Source organism: Scyliorhinus torazame, chromosome 10, assembly GCF_047496885.1.
Source record: "Scyliorhinus torazame isolate Kashiwa2021f chromosome 10, sScyTor2.1, whole genome shotgun sequence".
In the NCBI taxonomy this organism is placed as follows: Eukaryota; Metazoa; Chordata; class Chondrichthyes; order Carcharhiniformes; family Scyliorhinidae; genus Scyliorhinus; species Scyliorhinus torazame.
The window spans coordinates 115,000,973-115,021,894 of NC_092716.1; the positions used below are offsets into that span (position 1 = coordinate 115,000,973).

General features: G+C 49.9%; 1 protein-coding gene across 1 annotated transcript in view; it reads left to right on the forward strand.

Annotated features, from left to right (window-relative positions):
- hydin (HYDIN axonemal central pair apparatus protein) overlaps window positions 1-20,922 on the forward strand; it is a 1,604,351-nt gene that overhangs the window by 469,310 nt on the left and 1,114,119 nt on the right. The window contains exon 15 of the mRNA XM_072518656.1: window positions 9,081-9,316. Coding sequence (XP_072374757.1) covers window positions 9,081-9,316 — 236 coding nt within the window. The remainder of the gene's footprint in view (window positions 1-9,080; window positions 9,317-20,922) is intronic.

The window sequence follows — 20,922 nt, forward strand, 5'->3', positions numbered from 1 at the left end:
TTATTATTATTATTATTATTATTATTATTATTATTATGTCCTTAATGCCTTATTAGAAAAAATGTAGGATGGGATTATCTTATCTTTTGACTGTGCCAACTCAGGCGGGCAAAGTTGGGTATCGCCTACCGCTGCATGCCGGCTTTTCCTGCCATAATTTATGACACATTGTCAATGAAAATCAAGATGGATCCCATGAGGTCACGTTGGCAGGACGGGCTTGAGTGAAAAGGGCATCATTTCAGGTTGGCGGATAATCTTCCAAAGTTCTCTCAACTCAGGAACCATTCATTTAGATTGGAGTATTGTGCAAATTGCACATGTCACTATGCTATTTAAGAAAGGTATGAGGGAAACCAGGCAATTACAGACCAGTTAGCCGAGCATGCTATCAAAAAATATCTAGTCTATAGTTAATGATGGGATGACTCCAGTTTGAAAAATTTCAGCTGATCAGAGAGATCAGAGAGACAGGGCAGCACGGTAGCACAAGTGGATAGCACTGTGGCTTCACAGCGCCAGGGTCCCAGGTTCGATTCCCCGCTGGGTCACTGTCTGTGCGGAGTCTGCACGTTCTCCCTGTGTCTGCGTGGGTTTCCTCCGGGTGCTCCGGTTTCCTCCCACAGTCCAAAGACGTGCAGGTTAGGTGGATTGGCCATGCTAAAAATTGCCCGTAGTGTCCATAAGGGTTGGGAGGGGTTATTGGGTTGCGGGGATAGGGTGGAAGTGAGGGATTAATGTGGGTCGGTGCAGACTCGATGGGCCGAATGGCCTCCTTCTGCACTGTATGTTCTATGTAATCTATGTAATTTGTAAATGGTAGGCCATGCCTGATCCATTTGATTCCATTCTTTGAAGAGGTGACTGAAGTAGAAGACATGGAAATGTCTTTTGATGTTATTAATATAGATTTACAGAAGGCATTTGATAAGGGGCACGATTCTCCAGCCTTGTTGCGCTCTCGCTCAAGCGAAACAAGGCCGGTGAATAGTGGGAGAGACCAAAAATGACATCCGCGGCAGGAGGCAAACAGTTCGCGATGCAACCAGCCTGTTCCCCAGGCGAAATCGGGATCAAGCCGTAGTGTGGTGAGAAACCAATCATCACCACTTAAGCCTCATTTCCGTACAATTAATGAGAGTGACCCCACATCCAACAGCCTCCGGTCATTCAGTGGCCTCCCCAACAAGTGTTCATGCTGGCGCTGATCAGTACTTTTTTTTTTAAATTTAGAGTACCCAATTCATTTTTTCCAATTAAGGGACAATTTAGCGTGACCAATCCACCTAGCCTGCACATCTTTGGGTTGTGGGGTCCAAGCCCATGCAGATACTGGGAGAGTGTGCAATCTCCACATGGACAGTGACCCAGAGTCGGGATCGAACATGGGACCTCGGCGCTGAGAGGCAGCAGTGCTAACCACCGCACCACCGTGCTGCCCTGATTAGTACTCTTTTTAAAAAACGTGAATCTAGCGATGGGCTTCTGTGGGGAGCCAAGGAGATGAGTAGCCATATTTGCTCACAGGCAAAGAGCCCGGGGGTGCTGGGTTTGCCACCTCGGTAGTGGATGGGGACCCTCTGCAGCGGCGGGCTGCCATTGGGAGAGGGGGGCACAGGGAAGGGGAGATGCCTGGAGAGATGGACATAGGGTCCAGAGGCCAGCCCGCATTGCGGAAGAAAGTGGCAGAGGGATCATAATGGTTGTGCAAAAACAAGTTCAGTGTGCTGGACAATACTCCACTCCTGGTGGTGCTGCCCCCCCACACCCAACCCCCCCTCCCCCAACCCCTACCTACCACCCCCCTTCCCCAGTGCCCTCAGTAATTCTCACTGTGTCTGGCCCTGCTAGCTCTACCACTATGCATAGGTGTTTCCCCAGGATGCACATCTGAGGTGGAGGCTGCCAGCTGCTTACCTCATCATGTGGCCTACAATGCCCCTGATGAGTGTCCTCTGGGGCGGAGGGTCCCGGCTCGCTTGCCGCACTGTTCTATGTGCTGACATTTCCCTCTGAATGTCCCGGCACACCCTATCGTCTGCATCAGTTCCTGGTAACCAACCCAGAAGCTCAGCATCAGGCTGGGACCCAACTGGGCCCAGGGACCCAGCAGCCCTCTGACTGCTGTCTCACCTGGGGGTTGCTGCCTCTACCAGATGTACATCATTAGCAGTGCGGTGCTCACCAGATTGTGCCCCAGAAGCCTGATCACTAATATGTCCCACCGAGGTGCGTGTATCTGCACTGGTGGAGGGTGGGATGACAGCTGTGCCACGACTATATCAGTTGCATCCTCGGAGCTCCCCGCCGTGGTGTTCTTCTCAGAGTCAGAAGAGGGGGCCCCCTGGGATGGGGCAGCTCCGTCGGCTGGAGGACCTGTGGGAGAATGGAAATGTGGTCAGTGGGAGTGATGGGTCAGTCAGTAAGGCAATCAGTACTCACGTTTGACAGATCCTCAGGTGGAGCCCAGTGGTTCCTCACCTCTGTGCCATCCGCCAGCCTCCACATGGGTGACCGCCATGTCCTCGGCCACCCCGGTCACCTCCAGGGCCTGCTCCTCGAAGGAGGTGAGGATTCTTATGTCTGGCACCTCACCGTCAGTCTGGGCTCTCTCTTGCTGATTGTGGGAGCTTTTCCTGCGGAGACACAGAAGGGTATCGTTCACCACATTCATGGTTCACAGTGCGGGAGAGAAGGTATGACAGTGGGGCTGGTGGGGGGTGGGCTTGCGGTCACCTGGAGGGTTGGGGGCGTGTGGATGTTCCCTTGGCGGGGGACGAGGGTTGGGGTGGGGGGTGGGGGGTGGGCTTGCGTTCACCTGGAGGGTTGGGGGTGTGTGGATTTTCCCTTGGCGGGGGGGCGAGGGTTGGGGGGAGGGGATGGGGCGTTGGCTTGCGGTCACCAGGAGGGCTGGGGGTGTGTGGATGTTCCCTTGGCAGGGGGCGGGGGTGGGGAGCGGTGAGGGGTGGGCTTGCAGTCACCTGGAGGGTTGGGGGGGGTGGATATTCCCTTGGCGGGGGGCAGGGGGGCATTAGTATCTACTCACTCGTGCTGCCCGGTGTAGGTTGTTGACCTTTTTCCGGCTCTGAAGGCCAGTCCTCCAGGTGACACACTCTGAGCTCAAAGCTGCCGCCATCTCATCCCTGCTGCCTTGTGGCTCACCATAAATACTCAGCAGATTAGGAAGCATCTGTGGAGAGAGAAACAGGGTTAACATTTCAGGCTGATAACTGGGAAAATGTATAAATGTAATAGGTTATAAGCAAGCACAGGTGGCTGGATGGATAGAGAGCAAAAGGGAAGGTCTGGATTAGGTTGGTGCAAAACCTGTTTGAAACCCATCGCATTTCTAACTTTTCCCAGTTCTGATGAAAAGTCATTGAACTGAAAGTTAACTCTGTTTTACTCTCCAAGTTGCTGACTGACCTGCTGAGTATTTCCAGCATTTTCTGTTTTTATTTCAATTTCAAGTATCCACAGTACCTCACGTTTGTATCAAAGTGAATTTGACAGAGAAATTTGTCATGAACTGAACACATCCCACTTTATGCTTCAATTAACTTACAAATCCCGACCACTGCAGAGAGTATTTGTGCAAGAAATATAATTTGCAATCAGTTTACTGCGAGTTCAGATCCCAAAATTGCCAGTAGATCCAACATAAATAAGGCATTGAACTGATTAGGTTCTTTGCCTGTGCCTGCTTGATTTATGAGTCCTTCACACTTGTGAAACAGCCTAATAACTCACCGTCATCAGTGTGATCTACTACATTATCTACAGATTGATGGCAATTTATAAAAGACCCTGTGTTTCATTAAAAAAGTTCACCTTCAAATAAGCAGTGTTTTCAACAGCTAGGAAATAATCATAATTCCTTCTTTCTCCTAATCTCAGTTTCATTAAAAGAATGAAAATATGTCGGTATTTGTCAATACATAGATGTTTGGGTTGATGGAATTTAATTAAGTACTTATTGAATTACTTTGTATCATTTTCTCTAACTCTGTCTCCCCCCCGCCCACCTTTGCCTCTTTGTGCAAATATACTTTGGTTACGCTGGGAACTTCTTTTTATTTTCCTTTCCTTGACTCCCAATCCTCACTGTTTTAGCCATTCATGCAGCTTGTGTTTTTGCCTAATCTTTACATATCTCTGTAGACTTGGTTTTTGCTGCTGAAGTGGGTGACTGGGGTGGGGAAGTTTCATATCTCTGCTTTGGAGCGGCTAGTGCAGGATGGAATTGGGCCAGCCACCCCTAGACATCGATCAGAGGTGGCCACAGGGGTATAAAGTGCTGTTTAGAAGTTCTCCCAAACTTCATTCCGGTTGTTTTCTTAAATTTTAGGCCCTCTGCCGTTTACCTTTCAAACCACAATCCCATCCAAAACACTTCGCATGTGACCTCCATACCCCATGCCAATTCATGCCTCCACTCACCACACTTTTCTTTCATACCTTCTATGCTAACTCACTCAGTATCTACCATGAAAAGACCTCCGGAGCCATGTTGAGACGAAATAAAATAAGGATCTAAATATTTATATATATCAGCATTCTGAAGTGTCCATTCCCTCCATGAAACCTTGATCCACCCTTCTATCACCTCCATCTTATCCCCTTCCCATGGCACCTTCCCATGCAATCACAGGAGATGTAATACCTTCTCCTTTAACTGCTCTCTCCTCACTGTCTAAGACCCCAAATAATGATTCCAGGTGAAGCAGAAATCTTCTGTATTAGCTGCTCACAATGTGGTCTCTTTACATTGGAGAGACCAAACGCAGACTGGGTGACCACTTTGTGAAACATCTTTTGATCAGGAAGCATGACCCTGACCTTCTGATTGCATGCCTTTTCAATTCACCATATTGCTCTCATGTATTTCTGCACTCAGTTTGCAACAGTGTTCCAGTGAAGCCCAATACATTCTAGAGGAATAGCACCTCATCTTCCGATTCGGCATGTTACGGCCTTCTGGATTATCATTATTATTATCACTCCTTTTGTTTTGTATTCCATTATTTCTTTGCCATTTAATCACTCCTATCCTCAGACTTATCCCTGACCTTCAATTAATTGTGCTCCATCTGGCTTTCCCCCCTTTCTCAACAGGATATAACGCAGTCTTCCAAATCTATCAAGTTCCAAAGAAGAGTCATATTGGACTCAAAAATTACTGATGCTGCCAGACCTGCTGAGTTCTTCTGTTTTTATTTAAAAATCTGTTATAGTCTTCACTGTATTAAAAAACACTCCCATTAATGAAAGCCTATTTTAAAGTTCTAAATCCCTTCGAGTACTTAATCCATTATTAAAAACAGATTTATATTCACAGCCCCACATGAAAGACAGCCAATCCTTCAATAACCTCTTTGATCTACCAATCAAATTGTGATCATAGAACCGCCTGCTGAGATGAGTGTAGGTTGTGAAAAACAGCCAAGCATGAATGATGGCATGATGATAATAATTGGGAAAATGTCAACAACCAGCCATTGTAACTGCTGGAAGCAAATTTAAATTCTCACTTGAACAGGCGGCCTATTTTTCTTAATGTAGAAAGGTTTTGGGCAGCACGGTAGCACAAGTGGATAGCACTGTGGCTTCACAGCGCCAGGGTCCCAGGTTCGATTCCCTGCTGGGTCACTGTCTGTGCGGAGTCTGCCCATTCTCCCCATGTCTGCGTGGGTTTCCTCCGGGTGCTTCCGGTTTCCTCCCACAGTCCAAAGATGTGCAGGTTAGGTGGATTGGCCATGATAAATTGCCCTTAGTGACCAAAAAAGGTTAGATGGGTTATTGAGTTAAGGGGATAGGGTGAAAGTGAGGGCTTAAGTGGGTCGGTGCAGACTCGATGGGCCGAATGGCCTCCTTCTGCACTGTATGTTCTATGTTTGGAGATTGAAATAACTTGACACCTTGTGTTTTCCCTTCTTCTCATTGACACAGGCAGGCTGTTATTTTCACTTTTAAAGGGCTGGAAAATTTAATAATTTCATAATTTACCAATTTTACAAACTGTGTCCACCTTTATAAGTATTTGCATCTATTCTAAATATTTGTGACTCCGATACTCTCGGTTAAGGCCCTTGCTACAGAGAAAGAGGTCTGTTTGAACTCAAAACTGAGTTCAAATTGCTCTGCTGAATTTGTTTTTTCCTCATGTATGAATCATGTCCTGTCCTCTTTACGCTACTAGTAAAATTGTGATCTGTCAGAAATGGGGCGGGACTTCTGAATCCAGATCCCACCCACCATCTCTAATGGTTCACGGATTCTCCATGGCTCAGCAAAAGTTTGACGTTTATATGGAGCTAGATTTTATTTTTGGAAAAGCTAGTCTTACCAACTCCCCTACTAATCATGCAACATAAACACAGGAAAGATAAGAAATCTCGGAATCTTTGCAGTGAAGTGGGTGCTATAGAACAGCGAAAGAGAAAGCATCACGAGAGAGAACAAATATTGGAAAGCCAGGAACAGAAAGAAAGAGGCTGAAATTGTTCATCTCAAAGAACCCTAGAACAGTAAAATATTTCAAATATGGATACGCCATCAAGCATGTCATTGAAAGAAAGAAATTGCTGTTCTATACCTCCTTTTAGACATCAGCATGCCCCAAAGCACTTACAGAAAATTAAATACTTTTGAATTGTGGTCACTTTTGCAATGTAGGTTGCCAGTTAGTACACAATAAGTTCACACAAAGAACAATGTGATGCTGATCAGCCAACCTGTTTTTTATATTTTTTATACTTGTTTCAAGATAAAGATAGATAGTTTTTTGAAGAATAAAGGGATTAAGGGTTATGGTGTTCGGGCTGGAAAGTGGAGCTGAGTCCACAAAAGATCAGCCATGATCTCATTGAATGGTGGATCAGGCTCGAGGGGCCAGATGGCCTACTCCTGCTACTTATGTTCTTATGTTCTAATTGAGGAATAATTATTCGGCTAGAAAGTGCGGCAGGATTAATATGAAGAAAAAACAAGGGGCGGGAATCACCAAGTCCCGCGTAGAGCCAGAGAATCGGCGCAACCGTGCCACGCCGCACCGACGGCGACACGCGATTCTCCGAGGAGCTGAGAATCGCGCCATTTGCGCCGGCGCGTTTGGAGCGGCGCCGGTCGCGGGCCGCTGTCCACGGCCGAGCCGCCGATTCTCTGGCCTTGATGGGCTGAGCGGCCGTGCGGAAACGGCAGAGTCCCGCTGGCACCATTCACACCTGCTCGCAGCCAGCGGTAACTCTGCGCACAGGGTCGGGGAGGCCTGTGGGGAGGGGGAAAGGGGGCTCCTTCACCGGGGGTGGCCTCCGATGGTGTCTGGCCCGCGATCGGGGCCCACCGATCTGTGGGCTGGCCTCTCCAGCCCCGGCCCTATTTTGTAACGCGGCCGGTCCCTGAACCCCTGCGCCATGTTGCGTCGGGGCCGGCATGTTGAGGACGTCCCCCACGCATGCGCGGGTTGGTGCGGCGCCACTGCACATGTGCAGGTTGGCGCAGCGCCCAGTTGGTGCCGGAAAGGGAGGCTGGAGCGGCATGAACAGCTCCAGCGCCATGCTGGCCCCCTAGAATCGGTCGTGCCCACGCCCGTTTCGCGGTGTCGTGAAACGCGACGGCGTTCGCGACGGCGCGGACACTCTGCCTCCATTTCGGAGAATTCCGCCCGTGGAACTGTGTCACCATCCATTGCCATGTGTCCAGTGATGAGGCAAAACACTTCATTAATATATTTAAAACAATTGGGAGGCACAGTTTTTCCAGGGATCTGGAAGCCTGATGGGAGGAGGGACGCAGGCACTGCTTAGTTCACCAAGCAGTAAGTGCCTTTTTAGCATGCCTTCTGAGCCCAGAGAGAACACGAGTACTCCTTCAGCCTCCGGAGAGGTCTTCAGAATTCCCTCTGATGATGGTGGCTTCTCTCTGTCCCCACCTCCCCCACTACAATCGCAGACATCCCCACCCCAACCTCAATGTCCTCCATATCCCACCAGTCGATCATGGCCAGCCGCAACCTTCAAACCCCAATCCATGATCATGCCCTTCCTCTGAGATGGTCTTGTCTCTTCTCCCCCCCCCCCACCTCAAACGCTGACTGCTGTCTTAATTCAACCTCTGCATGTAGGAATGCCAATCTTCCCCTCTTCTGAAGGGGGGAGTTCATCCCCAAGGCTACAGCCTTCAATACTGCTACCCCCCCCGCAGCAAAGTAGGCCATCATTATGTGGGGAGCATGGTAGTACAGTGGTTAGCACTGTTCCTTCATGGGTCCTAGGTTCGATTCCCAGCTTGGGTCACTGTCTGTGTGGAGTCTGCACGTTCTCCCCGTGTCTGTGCGGGGTTCCTCCGGGTGCTCAGGTTTCCTCCCACAGGACAAAGATGTGCAGGTTAGGTGGATTGGATTGGCCATGCTAAATTGTCCCTTAGTGTCCAAAAAGGGTGGGTGGGGTTACTGAGTTATGGGGATAGGGTGGAGGTGTGGGCTTATGTAGGGTGCTCTTTCCAAGTGCTGGTGCAGACTCGATGGGCCGAATGGCCTCCTCCTGCACTGTAAATTCTATGATGATCATTTTGTTCAGCTGCTGCAAAGAAAATAAAAAGACACAAATTATAGTAAGGTCCTGCCATTAAAATCTATAGAACCACATTTCTCTGGCCTTGCCAAAACATTGGTGGATTTTCACCTCCCTGAACTGTGTCTATCTTCCTGTAAATATAAGGATCAGAGAGTCACAAGCTGAATTACCAGCTGTTCTGTGTTGGCTAAACTAAGCTGGATAGTAAAAATGAAGCCCCTTGGTGGTCATAAGGACATGAAAATTGGTATATTAAAATTGCCACAAAATAAAACAGTTTGGATTGGTGTTCTTGATAAACAGATGAAACATTCTTACTGTTGCAGTTTGTATTTTGCCAGAAATCCAGCAAACATTCTGGGAAATCTACCAGATATGAAACTCCAATGAATCTGGCTATTCTATACTGTGCCATTGTTGAGGGTTAGCTGTAGGTTGTATTGGCTTAGAATGGAATTGAATACATATGAGTAATCCGTGTTAAAAAATTTCCCTCCAAAATTCTAGGTTTTCCGAAGACCATATCATGTTGCCTTATTAACACCTCCCTTGTACCGATGGCCATTAAATTACGAATTCCTGGTGACGGCATTGGTGAAATCAGTCGAACAAGTTTCAGCCAGGTCACGGAACGCAGGAGTATAAATTCATGGGCAAACATCGAATCAGACATAACACTCAAAGAGTTTACCATAAATCCCAGTTTTGATATCATTAAGTCGCACGTTGGAAAGGAGATTCAGGTAATAAAATATATCTCAACTTTTGATAACCTATCTCTATACTGACATCAGGGATGAACAGAAACCTTTGTGTGAGACCTTTACCAACTAAAAACATTGGGCGGGATTCTCCTGGGACCAAGGGGTGATCGAGTTGCATGTCCCCCCATGAGTGCCTGCAGATGACAGGCCGCTCTATACAAACCGAAAGGGGTTCCACTCGATGAACGTGCATCATGCACATCCGCACCCGATACCTGGGCAGTGTGCACGATGCCTCCATTTTAGCACAATCGACGATTCCTGACATGGCTGGAGGGTTGGCACCTGAGCGACAGGGGCTATCCGCTGCAGTCATGGCTGACCGCCTATCCGGAGGCCACAGACCAATGCCGGGAACCACTACAGCGATGCCCATGCAGCGACCAGGAGCGTGAACAAGCGGTGCTTCGGCCTCCTGAAAATGTGGTTCAGGTGCCTGGACCGCTCTGGAGGGGGCCAACAGTATGACACTGAGAGGGTCGCCCGCATCATGGCGGCCTGCTGTGTCCTCCACAACATCACACAGCAGAGGGGCGACGTGCTGGAGGAGAAGGATGAACACCAGTACTTGTCTGACGAGGAGGATGCGGAGGAGAGTGATGATGGACAGGGCATGGGGCCCAGGCTGGCAAGGGTGGCTGGATGACCAGGGCCAACGCGCACTGGAGGCTCTGATCACCTACAGGTTCACTGACTGGGGAGGGGGGGGCACTGGCCAGTGGCACGGACACCGTATCCTAACCCCCCCACTTTCCCCAGTCCACCACACCGCCTGCAACCCCCTCCTTGATACATACTTGCCGCACTACAGGGCGCAGGCCCTGGGTTGATAGTAACACCGGGTCTGGTCCATGGGATGGAGGATGATGACAACCCGCTCTGTGATGAACTCTGGTGCTCCGCATCATTTGACAATGCTTTATTCATGCCCAGTGTAGCACTTCCCACTGTCCACCTGGGTGATCCCTGCATGCGAGCTGGTCATTCAATCACCCGGTGCCATCGGATCCCCGGGGTGATGATGGTGGGGACGGTCGGGGGGAGCGCGGAGGGTGGGTGTCCAGGCCACCCACAATGTCCGCCCATTCTCCCCCGCACCCCCTCTCTGGCCAGAGCAGACCAGCCCACCTCTCACGCCCATCTGAGGACCGAGTCAGGTTTTAACAGTGTTAACAGGTGTTTAATGTGCACAAATATTTACAGATATGTGCCCTCGTCCCTATTACTAACCTATGCCCTGCACCAGCTTGTGTTAACTTTCTGGCCCAATGGGCCCTAACGCTATGTCTAGATGGATCCCCAGATGTTGCATCAGGAGTGGAGGCGGCCTGCTGTGATTCCCGCCTTGCGACCTGGTGGCTGTCTTCCAGGGCGACCGGTCCTGGATGGGATCGGCTGCTACTCGGGTGTCCCAAGTGGTCTGGTCCTGCCCTGTTTTACCCGCTGCCCACCAGATGCACCAGGGACAGGAGGGTGGGGAGGGAGTCTGAGATGTCGCGGTGTTCCGGCACCTCCACTGCGGGGTCAATGGCACGGGCCCTATCACCTCCGGTCCATGGTGGCCAAACTGCCAAGACCCTTGGGACACACCGGCTCGGAATCGCCGGTGGTGCTGCGTGTGTCCGATGGGGGGGTACGCGGCTTCCCTCCTGACAGGGAATCAGGTACCGGGTTCAACTACGAGAAACGGTGCAACCAGCTCGCGCCATCCAAGCGGAAGAGATACGACACACGCACAGGAGCTGTGTGGCCCCCGGGCTACTGCATGGGATGGGGTTGTGGGCAAAGCTATCCCCTGAGTCTCCCCCGCCACCTGGCACTGCCAGTCATGGAGGCCTGCTCTGGTTTTGGCCAGGGTCTACATGCTCGCGCCATGGAACAAAGGCAATGGACCATCGCCTTCTGGGACTGCGCCACATCACCAATTAACTGTGCCACCACCTGTGTCACATTGCCCAGTGACTGAGCCATCTCCCTCTGGGACTGGGCCACCTCCCTCTGTGTCTGCGTCACGTCGGCCAGTGCCTGAGCAATGCCGCCGCCGTTCTCATCCATGGCCCGCTGTGTCTCGCGCACACGGCTGCCTATGAGGCGGCAACCCTGTCCTGGGCTTTGGCCACTGCCTTTACAGAATTCCCCAGGCCACGGACATGCCAATCCGTAGCCAAATCCCTCTTCCCCCCCCCCTCCCCAAATGCCTCCAGTCAGGACGCCACCCATGAGGTGTTGGCCTGGGTGGCATGCATGGTTGGCACTTCCTCATGCGGTTGGACTGCTCCAACTGCACCTGCAGGTAATGGATGCTCACCGAGAACCCCTCATGCGGTCCCAGGCTCTGCAACTGCATCTCCAGAATGAATGAACTGTCCGTTCCAGAGGCCTGAAATCCGGCTGGACGGCAGCTAGTTCCTCGGGTCGGCCAGCGCTCTGACCATCCGCCCCCTCGGGTGTTCCTCCACCGGATCAGCTGTGTGGTGTGTATCAGATAGTGCCCAGGAGCCTCTTTACTGCAGTGCCCAGCCGAGGTGAGTGCCTCTGGGATGGTGGAGACTGTTGGATATAGCTGTGACAGGAAATCAGTGTCATCCTTGGACTCAAGCTCTGATGTACCTTGGGCCACAGAAATATGGTTCCCGTCTGTGCTGCGTTGCGCAGGTCAAAGAGACACAGCCTGAGTGAGTGAGACACATTCAGAGTGGGGAATTTGGAACTTGGTAATTTGGTGCAGTGAGGTAATTCGGTGCAGAGTGGGAGAAGGTGCTTTTTCCCTACTGTTTTGTTCTCTTTCTTCTGGCCTGTAACTTTTAATCAGCAGGGAGAGAACCTGAGAGCATCTGAGACCCTCAGATGGTAAGTAAGTGATTTTTACTTTTATTACCTTTTCAAATTGTGTGTGTGTGTGTGTGTGTGGGGGGGTGGGGGAACTGAAATGACATCACAGAAAAGCTGTGACCTGATTGGCTGGTTGGGAATCTACACTAAATTAAAAAAAATTAAGCATTGGTAAACTAATTAAATATAATTACTTAATTATAATTTCGAGGGGTATCTAAGCCAGAGATCGGAGAGTACTGTATTTAGCTTTCACATTTATAGTAGAAATCTAGTGCTAGGAAACATATAGTTAACAGTAACTTTTTAAAGCGAACCAAACGGGTAGAGGGCATCCTGAAGGGGGAGGGCAAACAGGCAGAGTTCGTTGTACATATTGGTACTAATGACATAGGCAGGAAGGGGCATGAGGTCCTACAGCAGGAATTCAGGGAGCTGAACAGAAAGTTAAAAGACAGGACCTCGAGGGTTGTAATCTTGGGATTACTCCCTGTGCCACGTGCCAGTGAGGCTAGAAATAGGAAGATAGAGCAGCTAAACACGTGGCTAAACAGCTGGTGTAGGAGGGAGGGTTTCCGTTATCTCGACCACTGGGAGCTCTTCCGGGGCAGGTGTGATCTATATAAGAAGGACGGGTTGCATCTAAACTGGAGAGGCATAACTATCCTGCCCGCGGGTTTTGCTCGTGTCACACGGGAGGGTTTAAACTAGTATGACAAGGGGGTGGGCACGGGAGCAATAGGTCAGAAGGTGAGAGCATTGAGGGAGAACTAGGGAATAGGGACAGTATGGCTCTGAGGCAGAGCAGACAGGGTGAAGTTGCTGAACACAGCGGTTCTGGTGGCCTGAAGTGCATGTGTTTTAATGCAAGAAGTATTACGGGTAAGGCAGATGAACTTAGAGCTTGGATTAGTACTTGGAACCATGATGTTGCCATTACAGAGACCTGGTTGAGGGAAGGGCAGGATTGCCAGCTAAACGTTCCAGGATTTAGATGTTTCAGGCGGGATAGAGGGGGATGTAAAAGGGGTGGCGGAATTGCGCTACTGGTTCGGGAGAATATCACAGCTGTACTATGGGAGGACACCTCAGAGGGCAGTGAGGCTATATGGGTAGAAATGAAATGAAATGAAAATCGCTTATTGTCACAAGTAGACTTCAATGAAGTTACTGTGAAAAGCCCCTAGTCGCCACACTCCGGCGCCTGTTCGGGGAGGCTATTACGGGAATTGAACCATGCTGCTGGCCTGCCTTGGTCTGCTTTCAAAGCCAGTGATGAGATCAGGAATAGGAAGGGTACAGTCACAATGTTGGGGGTTTACTATCGGCCTCCCAACAGCCAGCGGGAGATAGAGGAGCAGATAGGTAGACAGATTTTGGAAAAGAGTAAAAACAACAGGGTTGTTGTGATGGGAGATTTCAACTTCCCCAATATTGACTGGGACTCACTTAGTGCCAGGGGCTTAGACGGGGCAGAGTTTGTAAGGAGCATCCAGGAGGGCTTCTTAAAACAATATGTAGACAGTCCAACTGGGGAAGGGGCTGTACTGGACCTGGTATTGGGGAATGAGCCCGGCCAGGTGGTAGAAGTTTCAGTAGGGGAGCATTTCGGGAACAGTGACCACAATTCAGTAAGTTTTAAAGTGCTGGTGATCAAGGACAAGAGTGTTCCTAGGGTGAATGTGTTAAATTGGGGGAAGGCTAATTATAACAATCTTAGGCGGGAACTGAAGAACCTAGATTGGGGGCGGATGTTTGAGGGTAAATCAACATCTGACATGTGGGAGGCTTTCAAGTGTCAGTTGAATGGAATTTAGGACCGGCATGTTCCTGTGAGGAAGAAGGATAAATACGGCAATTTTCGGGAACCTTGGATAACGAGAGATATTGTAGGCCGCGTCAAAAAGAAAAAGGAGGTATTGGTCAGGGCTAAAAGGCTGGGAACAGACGAAGCCTGTGTGGAATATAAGGAAAGTAGGAAGGAACTTAAGCAAGGAGTCAGGAGGGCTAGAAGGGGTCACGAAAAGTCATTGGCAAATAGGGTTAAGTAAAATCCCAAAGCTTTTTACACATACATAAAGAGCAAGAGGGTAGCCAGGGAAAGGGTTGGCCCACTGAAGGATAGGCAAGGGAATCTATGTGTGTTGCCAGAGGAAATGGGCGAGGTACTAAATGAATACTTTGCATCAGTATTCACCAAAGAGAAGGAATTGGTAGATGTTGAGTCTGGAGAAGGGTGTGTAGATAGCCTGGGTCACATTGAGATCCAAAAAGACGAGGTGTTGGGCGTCTTGAAAAATATTAAGGTAGATAAATCCCCAGGGCCTGATGGGATCTATCCCAGAATACTGAAGGAGGCTGGAGAGGAAATTGCTGAGGCCTTGACAGAAATCTTTGGATCCTCACTGTCTTCAGGTGATGTCCCGGAGGACTGGAAAATAACCAATGTTGTTCCTCTGTTTAAGAAGAGTAGCAAGGATAATCCAGGGAACTACAGGCTGGTGAGCCTTACGTCAGTGGTAGGAAAATTACTGGAGAGAATTCTTTGAGACAGGAGCTACTCCCATATGGAAACAAATGGACGTATTATTGAGAGGCAGCATGGTTTTGTGAAGGGGAGGTTGCGTCTCACTAACTTGATAGAGTTTTTCGAAGAGGTCACAAAGAGATTGATGCAGGTAGGGCAGTGGATGTTGTCTATCTGGACTACAGTAAGGCCTTTGACAAGGTCCCTCATAGTAGACTAGTACAAAAGATGAAGTCACACGTGATCAGGGGTGAGCTGGCAAGGTGGATGCAGATCTGGCTAGGTCATAGAAGGCAGAGAGTAGCAATGGAAGGATGCTTTTCTAATTGGAGGGCTGTGACTAGTGGTGTTCCACAAGGATCAGAACTGGGACCTTTGCTGTTTGTAGTATATACAAATGATTTGGAGGAAAATGTAACTGGTCTGATTAGTAAGTTTGCAGACGACACAAATGATGGTGGAATTGCGGATTGTGATGAGGACTGTCAGAGGATACAGCAGGATTTAGATTGTTTGGAGACTTGGGCGGAGAGATGGCAGATGGAGTTTAATCCGGACAAATGTGAGGTAATGCATTTTGGAAGGTAGGGAATATACAGTGAATGGTAGAACCCTCACGAGTATTGAAAGTCAGAGAGATCTAGGTGTACAGGGCCACAGGTCACTGGAAGGGGCAACACAGGTGGAGAAGGTAGTCAAGAAGGCATACGGCATGCTTACCTTCATTGGCCGGGGCATTGAGTATAAGAATTGGCAAGTCATGTTGCAGCTGCATAGAACCTTAGTTAGGCCACACTTGGAGTATAGTGTTCAATTCTGGTCGCCACACTACCAGAAGGATGTGGAGGCTTTAGAGAGGGTGCAGAAGAGATTTACCAGAATGTTGCCTGGTCTGGAGGGCATTAGCTATGAAGAGCGGTTGAATAAACTTGTTTTTTTCTCACTGGAGCGACGGAGGTTGAGGGGCGACCTGATAGAGGTCTACAAAATTATGAGGGGCATAGTCAGAGGCTTTTCCCCAGAGTGGAGGGGTCAATTACCAGGGCGCATAGGTTTAAGGTGAGAGGGCAAGGTTTTTGAGGAGATGTACGATGCAAGTTTTTTACACAGCGGGTAGTGGGTGCCTGGAACTCGCTACCGGAGGAGGTAGTGGAAGCAGGGATGATAGTGACATTGAAGGGGCATCTTGACAAAAAGATCAATAGGATGGGAATAGAGGGATACGGATCCAGGAAGTGTAGAAGATTGTAGTTTAGTTGGGCAGCATGGTCGGCATGGGCTTGGAGGGCCGAAGGGCCTGTTCCTGTTCCTGTGCTTTTCTTTGTTCTTTGTTCGATGTTCATCACTGCTCAGCACACAGGGGCTCAGGCTGTGGCACTGGTTGGGGGCGGGGTACACCAGATGGACCCGCCCCATCACCAGCAGGTCCTACAAGACACAAGACAAGACGCATTTTTAGACTGCGGGGTGGAGTGAGAGTGAGGGTGTTGGTGGGCGTGAGGCTGGTGTGGAAGTGAGGGTGGGGATAAGAGTTATGTTAGGGTGGTGTGTGGGTGGTGTTGGGGTGGGGCTGACACATGTGCCACGGGGAATCGCAACTCAGCGGGGTCTCACTTCCTCGTCCCCGGCCGATCTCCACCACGGCAACATCCCTTTCCTCTGGGCCACTGACCACGGCCCTCTGCTCAGCCGCAGGTCTGGTGAGGGGCCGCAGGTCTGGCGGCCCCCTCCAGTTTTCTCCCGCTGCCGGCGATTATGTGCATCCTTCTCCTGGGTGGATGGTGGGGTGTGGCGGAGGGGGTGGCGGCAGGGAATAGAAAACAACAGTGTTAGACAGCCCGACACATGCAGCCCAGGAGGTGGGTAGCTGATGGCCTCAGTGGCTAGGGCACCTGGCCATGTCGGCCGATATGGGTTCCGACATGTGGTACAGGGTGGGGGTTCTCCTGCCCTCTGGGTGGAGGGGAGTAGTGTTACGGGTGTGTTGGACAGGGGTTGCTGCCAGGGCACAGAATTGCCTATTCACCTTGGCCGTCCTGAGGAGGTTGTGCAGTTTTTTATGGCACTGCTGGCCATCCCAGTAGTGTTGCTGGTGGCGCTGACGGCCTCTGCCACCTGCGCCCAGGTATGGCGAATGGCTGTGGTTGGCATCCTCTTTCCTGGGCCAACGTACAGAGTGACCTGCCTCTCCTCCACCGTGTCCAGCAGAGTCTCAAGCTCGGCGTCTGTAAATTGTGGTGCCGCGCGTCCTGCTACCATCTTATTGGTGTGTTACAAATGAATTGTGTGTATGGGGCTGCAGCTTGTCAGCATCCTGAATGTCAATCGTGAATCCGGTGAATCCCGCACCTTTTCTCATTGGAATTGATTGTGTTCCACGTGGCGCTGCTGCTAGCCCCTCAACAGTCGCTGAATCAGTCCAGGTGCCGTGCCAGTTTTGCTGTTGTTGAACTCTACAAATCCTGCGCCGGCGTCAATACCTCGTCTCAGGAATGGAGAATCCCGCCGCATGTATCTGGTCTTTGAATTTTGAGTATGAAGTAATAACATGATTTGATTTATCTTGGTTTCTATGAACGTTTTCACTTCGCCCTAACTGCAGGGCTCCATTTTATAATGCCGTTGAGCCATGTTGGCTGTGAGGTTTAACTTGAAGTTGACCATTACATCTTATAATAATAATATAATAATCTTTATTGTCACAAGTAGGCTTACATTAACACTGTAATGAAGTTACCGTGAAAATCCGCTGGTCGCCACATTCCGGTGTCTGTTCAGGTACATAGAGGGAGAATTCAGAATGTCCAATTCACGTAACAGCACGTCTTTCGGGACGTGTTGGGGGAAACCGGAGCACTCGGAGGAAACCCACGCAGACACGGGGAGAAGGTGCAGACTCCACACAGACAATGACCCAAGCCGGGAATCGAACCTGGGACCCTGGTGCTGTGAAACAACAGTGCTAACCACAATGCTACCATGCTGCCCCGATGTGAACGAATTAAAGGAAACAACTCGTTTAAAGCTTTACTGGAGCCCCAGCTGTTATATATAAAAACCCCAGACTGTGAACCTGAAAGTGAAAGCATTGGTGTAGACACCATTCCTGCATATTTCCTCGTTTTCTATCATAATGATTTTGAAATTTCATCCATGCTTTTCTGTGAAAGTCTGCACTTCATGGGGGATAATGATAAGAATATTTTATGTTTATCTGTTTAATTTAGCAGTTTGTACTCCTACCACACACGTAAGCAAGAGATTCAATGCTCCCATTTTCAATTTTGCAAATTTCTTGTTCACCTCATTCCAGAATATGCAGATCATTTAAACATTTTAAAATTGATCCCATTTTTGGGTGACATTATGCTTTTCAGGTTATGTTTTATGCCCAAAATGCTATGTAAGGACTCCTCTAAGCTCGGCAACAATGTTTAATAGAGTCAGTGTTGTTAGTTTTGTCAGCACATGCAGAATTCAAACAAACTTATGTACCTCTTTATGCTGTTAGCCACATTCCATAATCCTTATTTTTTGCCCTGTGGGGGCCAGAATCGGTCGTACCCGGGCCCGGTCTGCACTGTCGTGAAACGTGGCGGTGTTCACGACGGCGCGAACACTTGGACTCCATATTGGAGAATCGCCCCCTTAATCTTTATTGTCACAAGTAGGCTTACATTAACACTGCAATGAAGTTACTGTGAAAAGCCCCTAGTCGCCACATTCCGGCATCTGTTCGGGTACACAGGAGAATTCAGAATGTCCAATTCAACCTAATAGGCACGTCTTTCGGGACTTGTGAGAGGAGACCGGAGTATTCGGAGCAAACCCACGCAGACACGGGGAGAACATACAGACTCCACACAGACAGTGACCCAAACGGGAATTGAATCCAGGACCATGGCGTTGTGAAACAACAGTGCTAACCACCGTGCTACTGTGCCGCTGGAGTTTAGGAAAGTAATCATGGTGCAGACAATGTGGAGCTGCCAGGGCTGGTAGAGCTAGATAATGCAGGGGCCTCTGGAGCTTAATCCAGCTGCCCCGCCCTCCCCAGTTGACCTCCACGGCCCTATGGGAATGGCTAGGTGGAGGGAGCAGTGTTAGACAACCCGGAGCCACCCTACGATTTCCCCCCCCCCCCACCCCCCAGCAAATGCACGTCTTGGGATCAACGGGCGGAACAGCGTGGCACTGCGAGGCATGTGTCAGTGCAAAAACGGCTTGGACCCCCCCACCCTGGCTCCGGGCCGTCCTGAGGACCTCCTTGGACACCAGAACCTGTTTAGGTACACAGAGGGAGAATTCAGAATGTCCAAATTACCGAACAACATGTCTTTCGGGACTTGTGGGAGGAAACCGGAGCACCTGGAGAAAACCCACGCAGATACGGGGAGAACATGCAGACTCCGCAAAGACAGTAACTACTTCTCGATTTGGTGACTAATACGCAGCTCAGATGTTCCACATGACGTAATCTCAACTCCAGTATTTAAAGGAACAATCAAAAGATGGAATTTGAAAGTGTTTGTAGTTGGAAAGAAGAGAAGACTTTGGCTCTGAATTCTAGATATCCAAAGGCAGTGCTACAGTTCAGTGATGCCTCACGTGCTGCTGGGGTCACTGAGGTGTCATAGAGAGATGCAATTTCCCAGAGAGTGGAGGAAGAAACTTTGCTTCTGACACTGATTAGGTCATATTTCATTCCTGCCCCTAATAGCCACTCTCTCCAAGAGCTCTACATCCATCAGGTAATCACTGGTGCCATTATAATCACAATCAATCCACAGCCAATAAGGCCTGAGCATCATCCCTAAAGTAGGCTGCCCAGAGTTGGATGCAATATTCCAGCTGGGGCCAACCTAATGCCTTGGTTAACACAACTCATTTGCTATTGTATTCTCTGCCTCTGTTTATAAAGTTGAGGAGCTTATCTGCATCTTTAGCAGCTTTCTCAACTTTCCTTGCCCTCTTCAATGATTAATGTACATCCAGGTTTCATTGTTCCAGAACCCTTTTAAAATTGGACCATTTAGTTCCTTTTGTTCCTACTCATTCTTTTTCTCCAACTATATCACTTCAAACTTCTCTGCATTAAATTTATCCGGCATGCATCTGGCCTTTTCACCAGTTTGTCTGTGCCCTCTGTTATTTCCTCTCTCACTGTTTTTTTCCTTGTTGTAATGTGTCTAGCCTGTATCATAACAGCATCTTCCCATGTCCCATTGTTCAATTACTGAATTACCATGAGGGTCATTCTGCTGAATGCAGGTCAGCATGAAGGTCCTGTCCGACTGTCAGAACTTACTAGCTGGTCAAGGCTTAGGCTCTTCATTCTGCCAGTTTGTATTTGGGGAGTTTAAGTTTCTCCTGTAATACCCTAATTTTACTTGTATTCTCCTCTTATTCCTAATTTTGAATTCATGCCCCTGAATAATTGGATGCACCATTTACTTTGGTTGTTTGCAAAAAGGGCCATTTCACAACTCCAACCATTACTTTTCCAATCCTGTATTCTATTTCAGTGACTTCAAATGGAACTGAATATCTGGCATGGTGACAGATCTGGGGCGAGATTCTCCGACCCCCCGCTGGGTCGGAGAATCGCCGGGGGCTGGCGTGAATCCCGCCATCGCTGGTTGCCGAATTCTCCGGCACCGGATATTTGGTGCGGCGGGAATTGCGCCCCCCCCCCCCCCCACCCACCGCCCCCCCCGCGATTCTCCGGCCCGGATGGGCCGAAGTCCCGCTGCTAAAATGCCTGTCCCACCTACCTTACCGGCGGGACAAGGCGGCACGGGCGGGCTCCGGGGTCCTGGGGGGGGCGCGGGGCGATCGGGGCCCACCGATCCGCGGGCGGGCCTGTGCCGTGGGGGCACTCTTTTCCTTCCGCCTTCGCCACGGTCTCCACCATGGCGGAGGTGGAAGAGACTCCCTCCACAGCGCATGCGCGGGGATGCCGTGAGCGGCTGCTAACGCTCCCGCGCATGCGCCGCCCGGAGATGTCATTTCCGCGCCAGCTGGCGGGGCACCAAAGGCCTTTTCCGCCAACTGGCGGGTCGGAAATCAGTCCAGCGCGGGCCTAGCCCCTTAAGGTTGGGGCTCGGCCCCCCAAGATGCGGAGGATTCCGCACCTTTGGGGCGGCGCGATGCCCGACTGATTTGCGCCGTTTTGGGCGCCGGTCGGCGGACATTGCGCCAATACTGGAGAATTTCGCCCCTGACA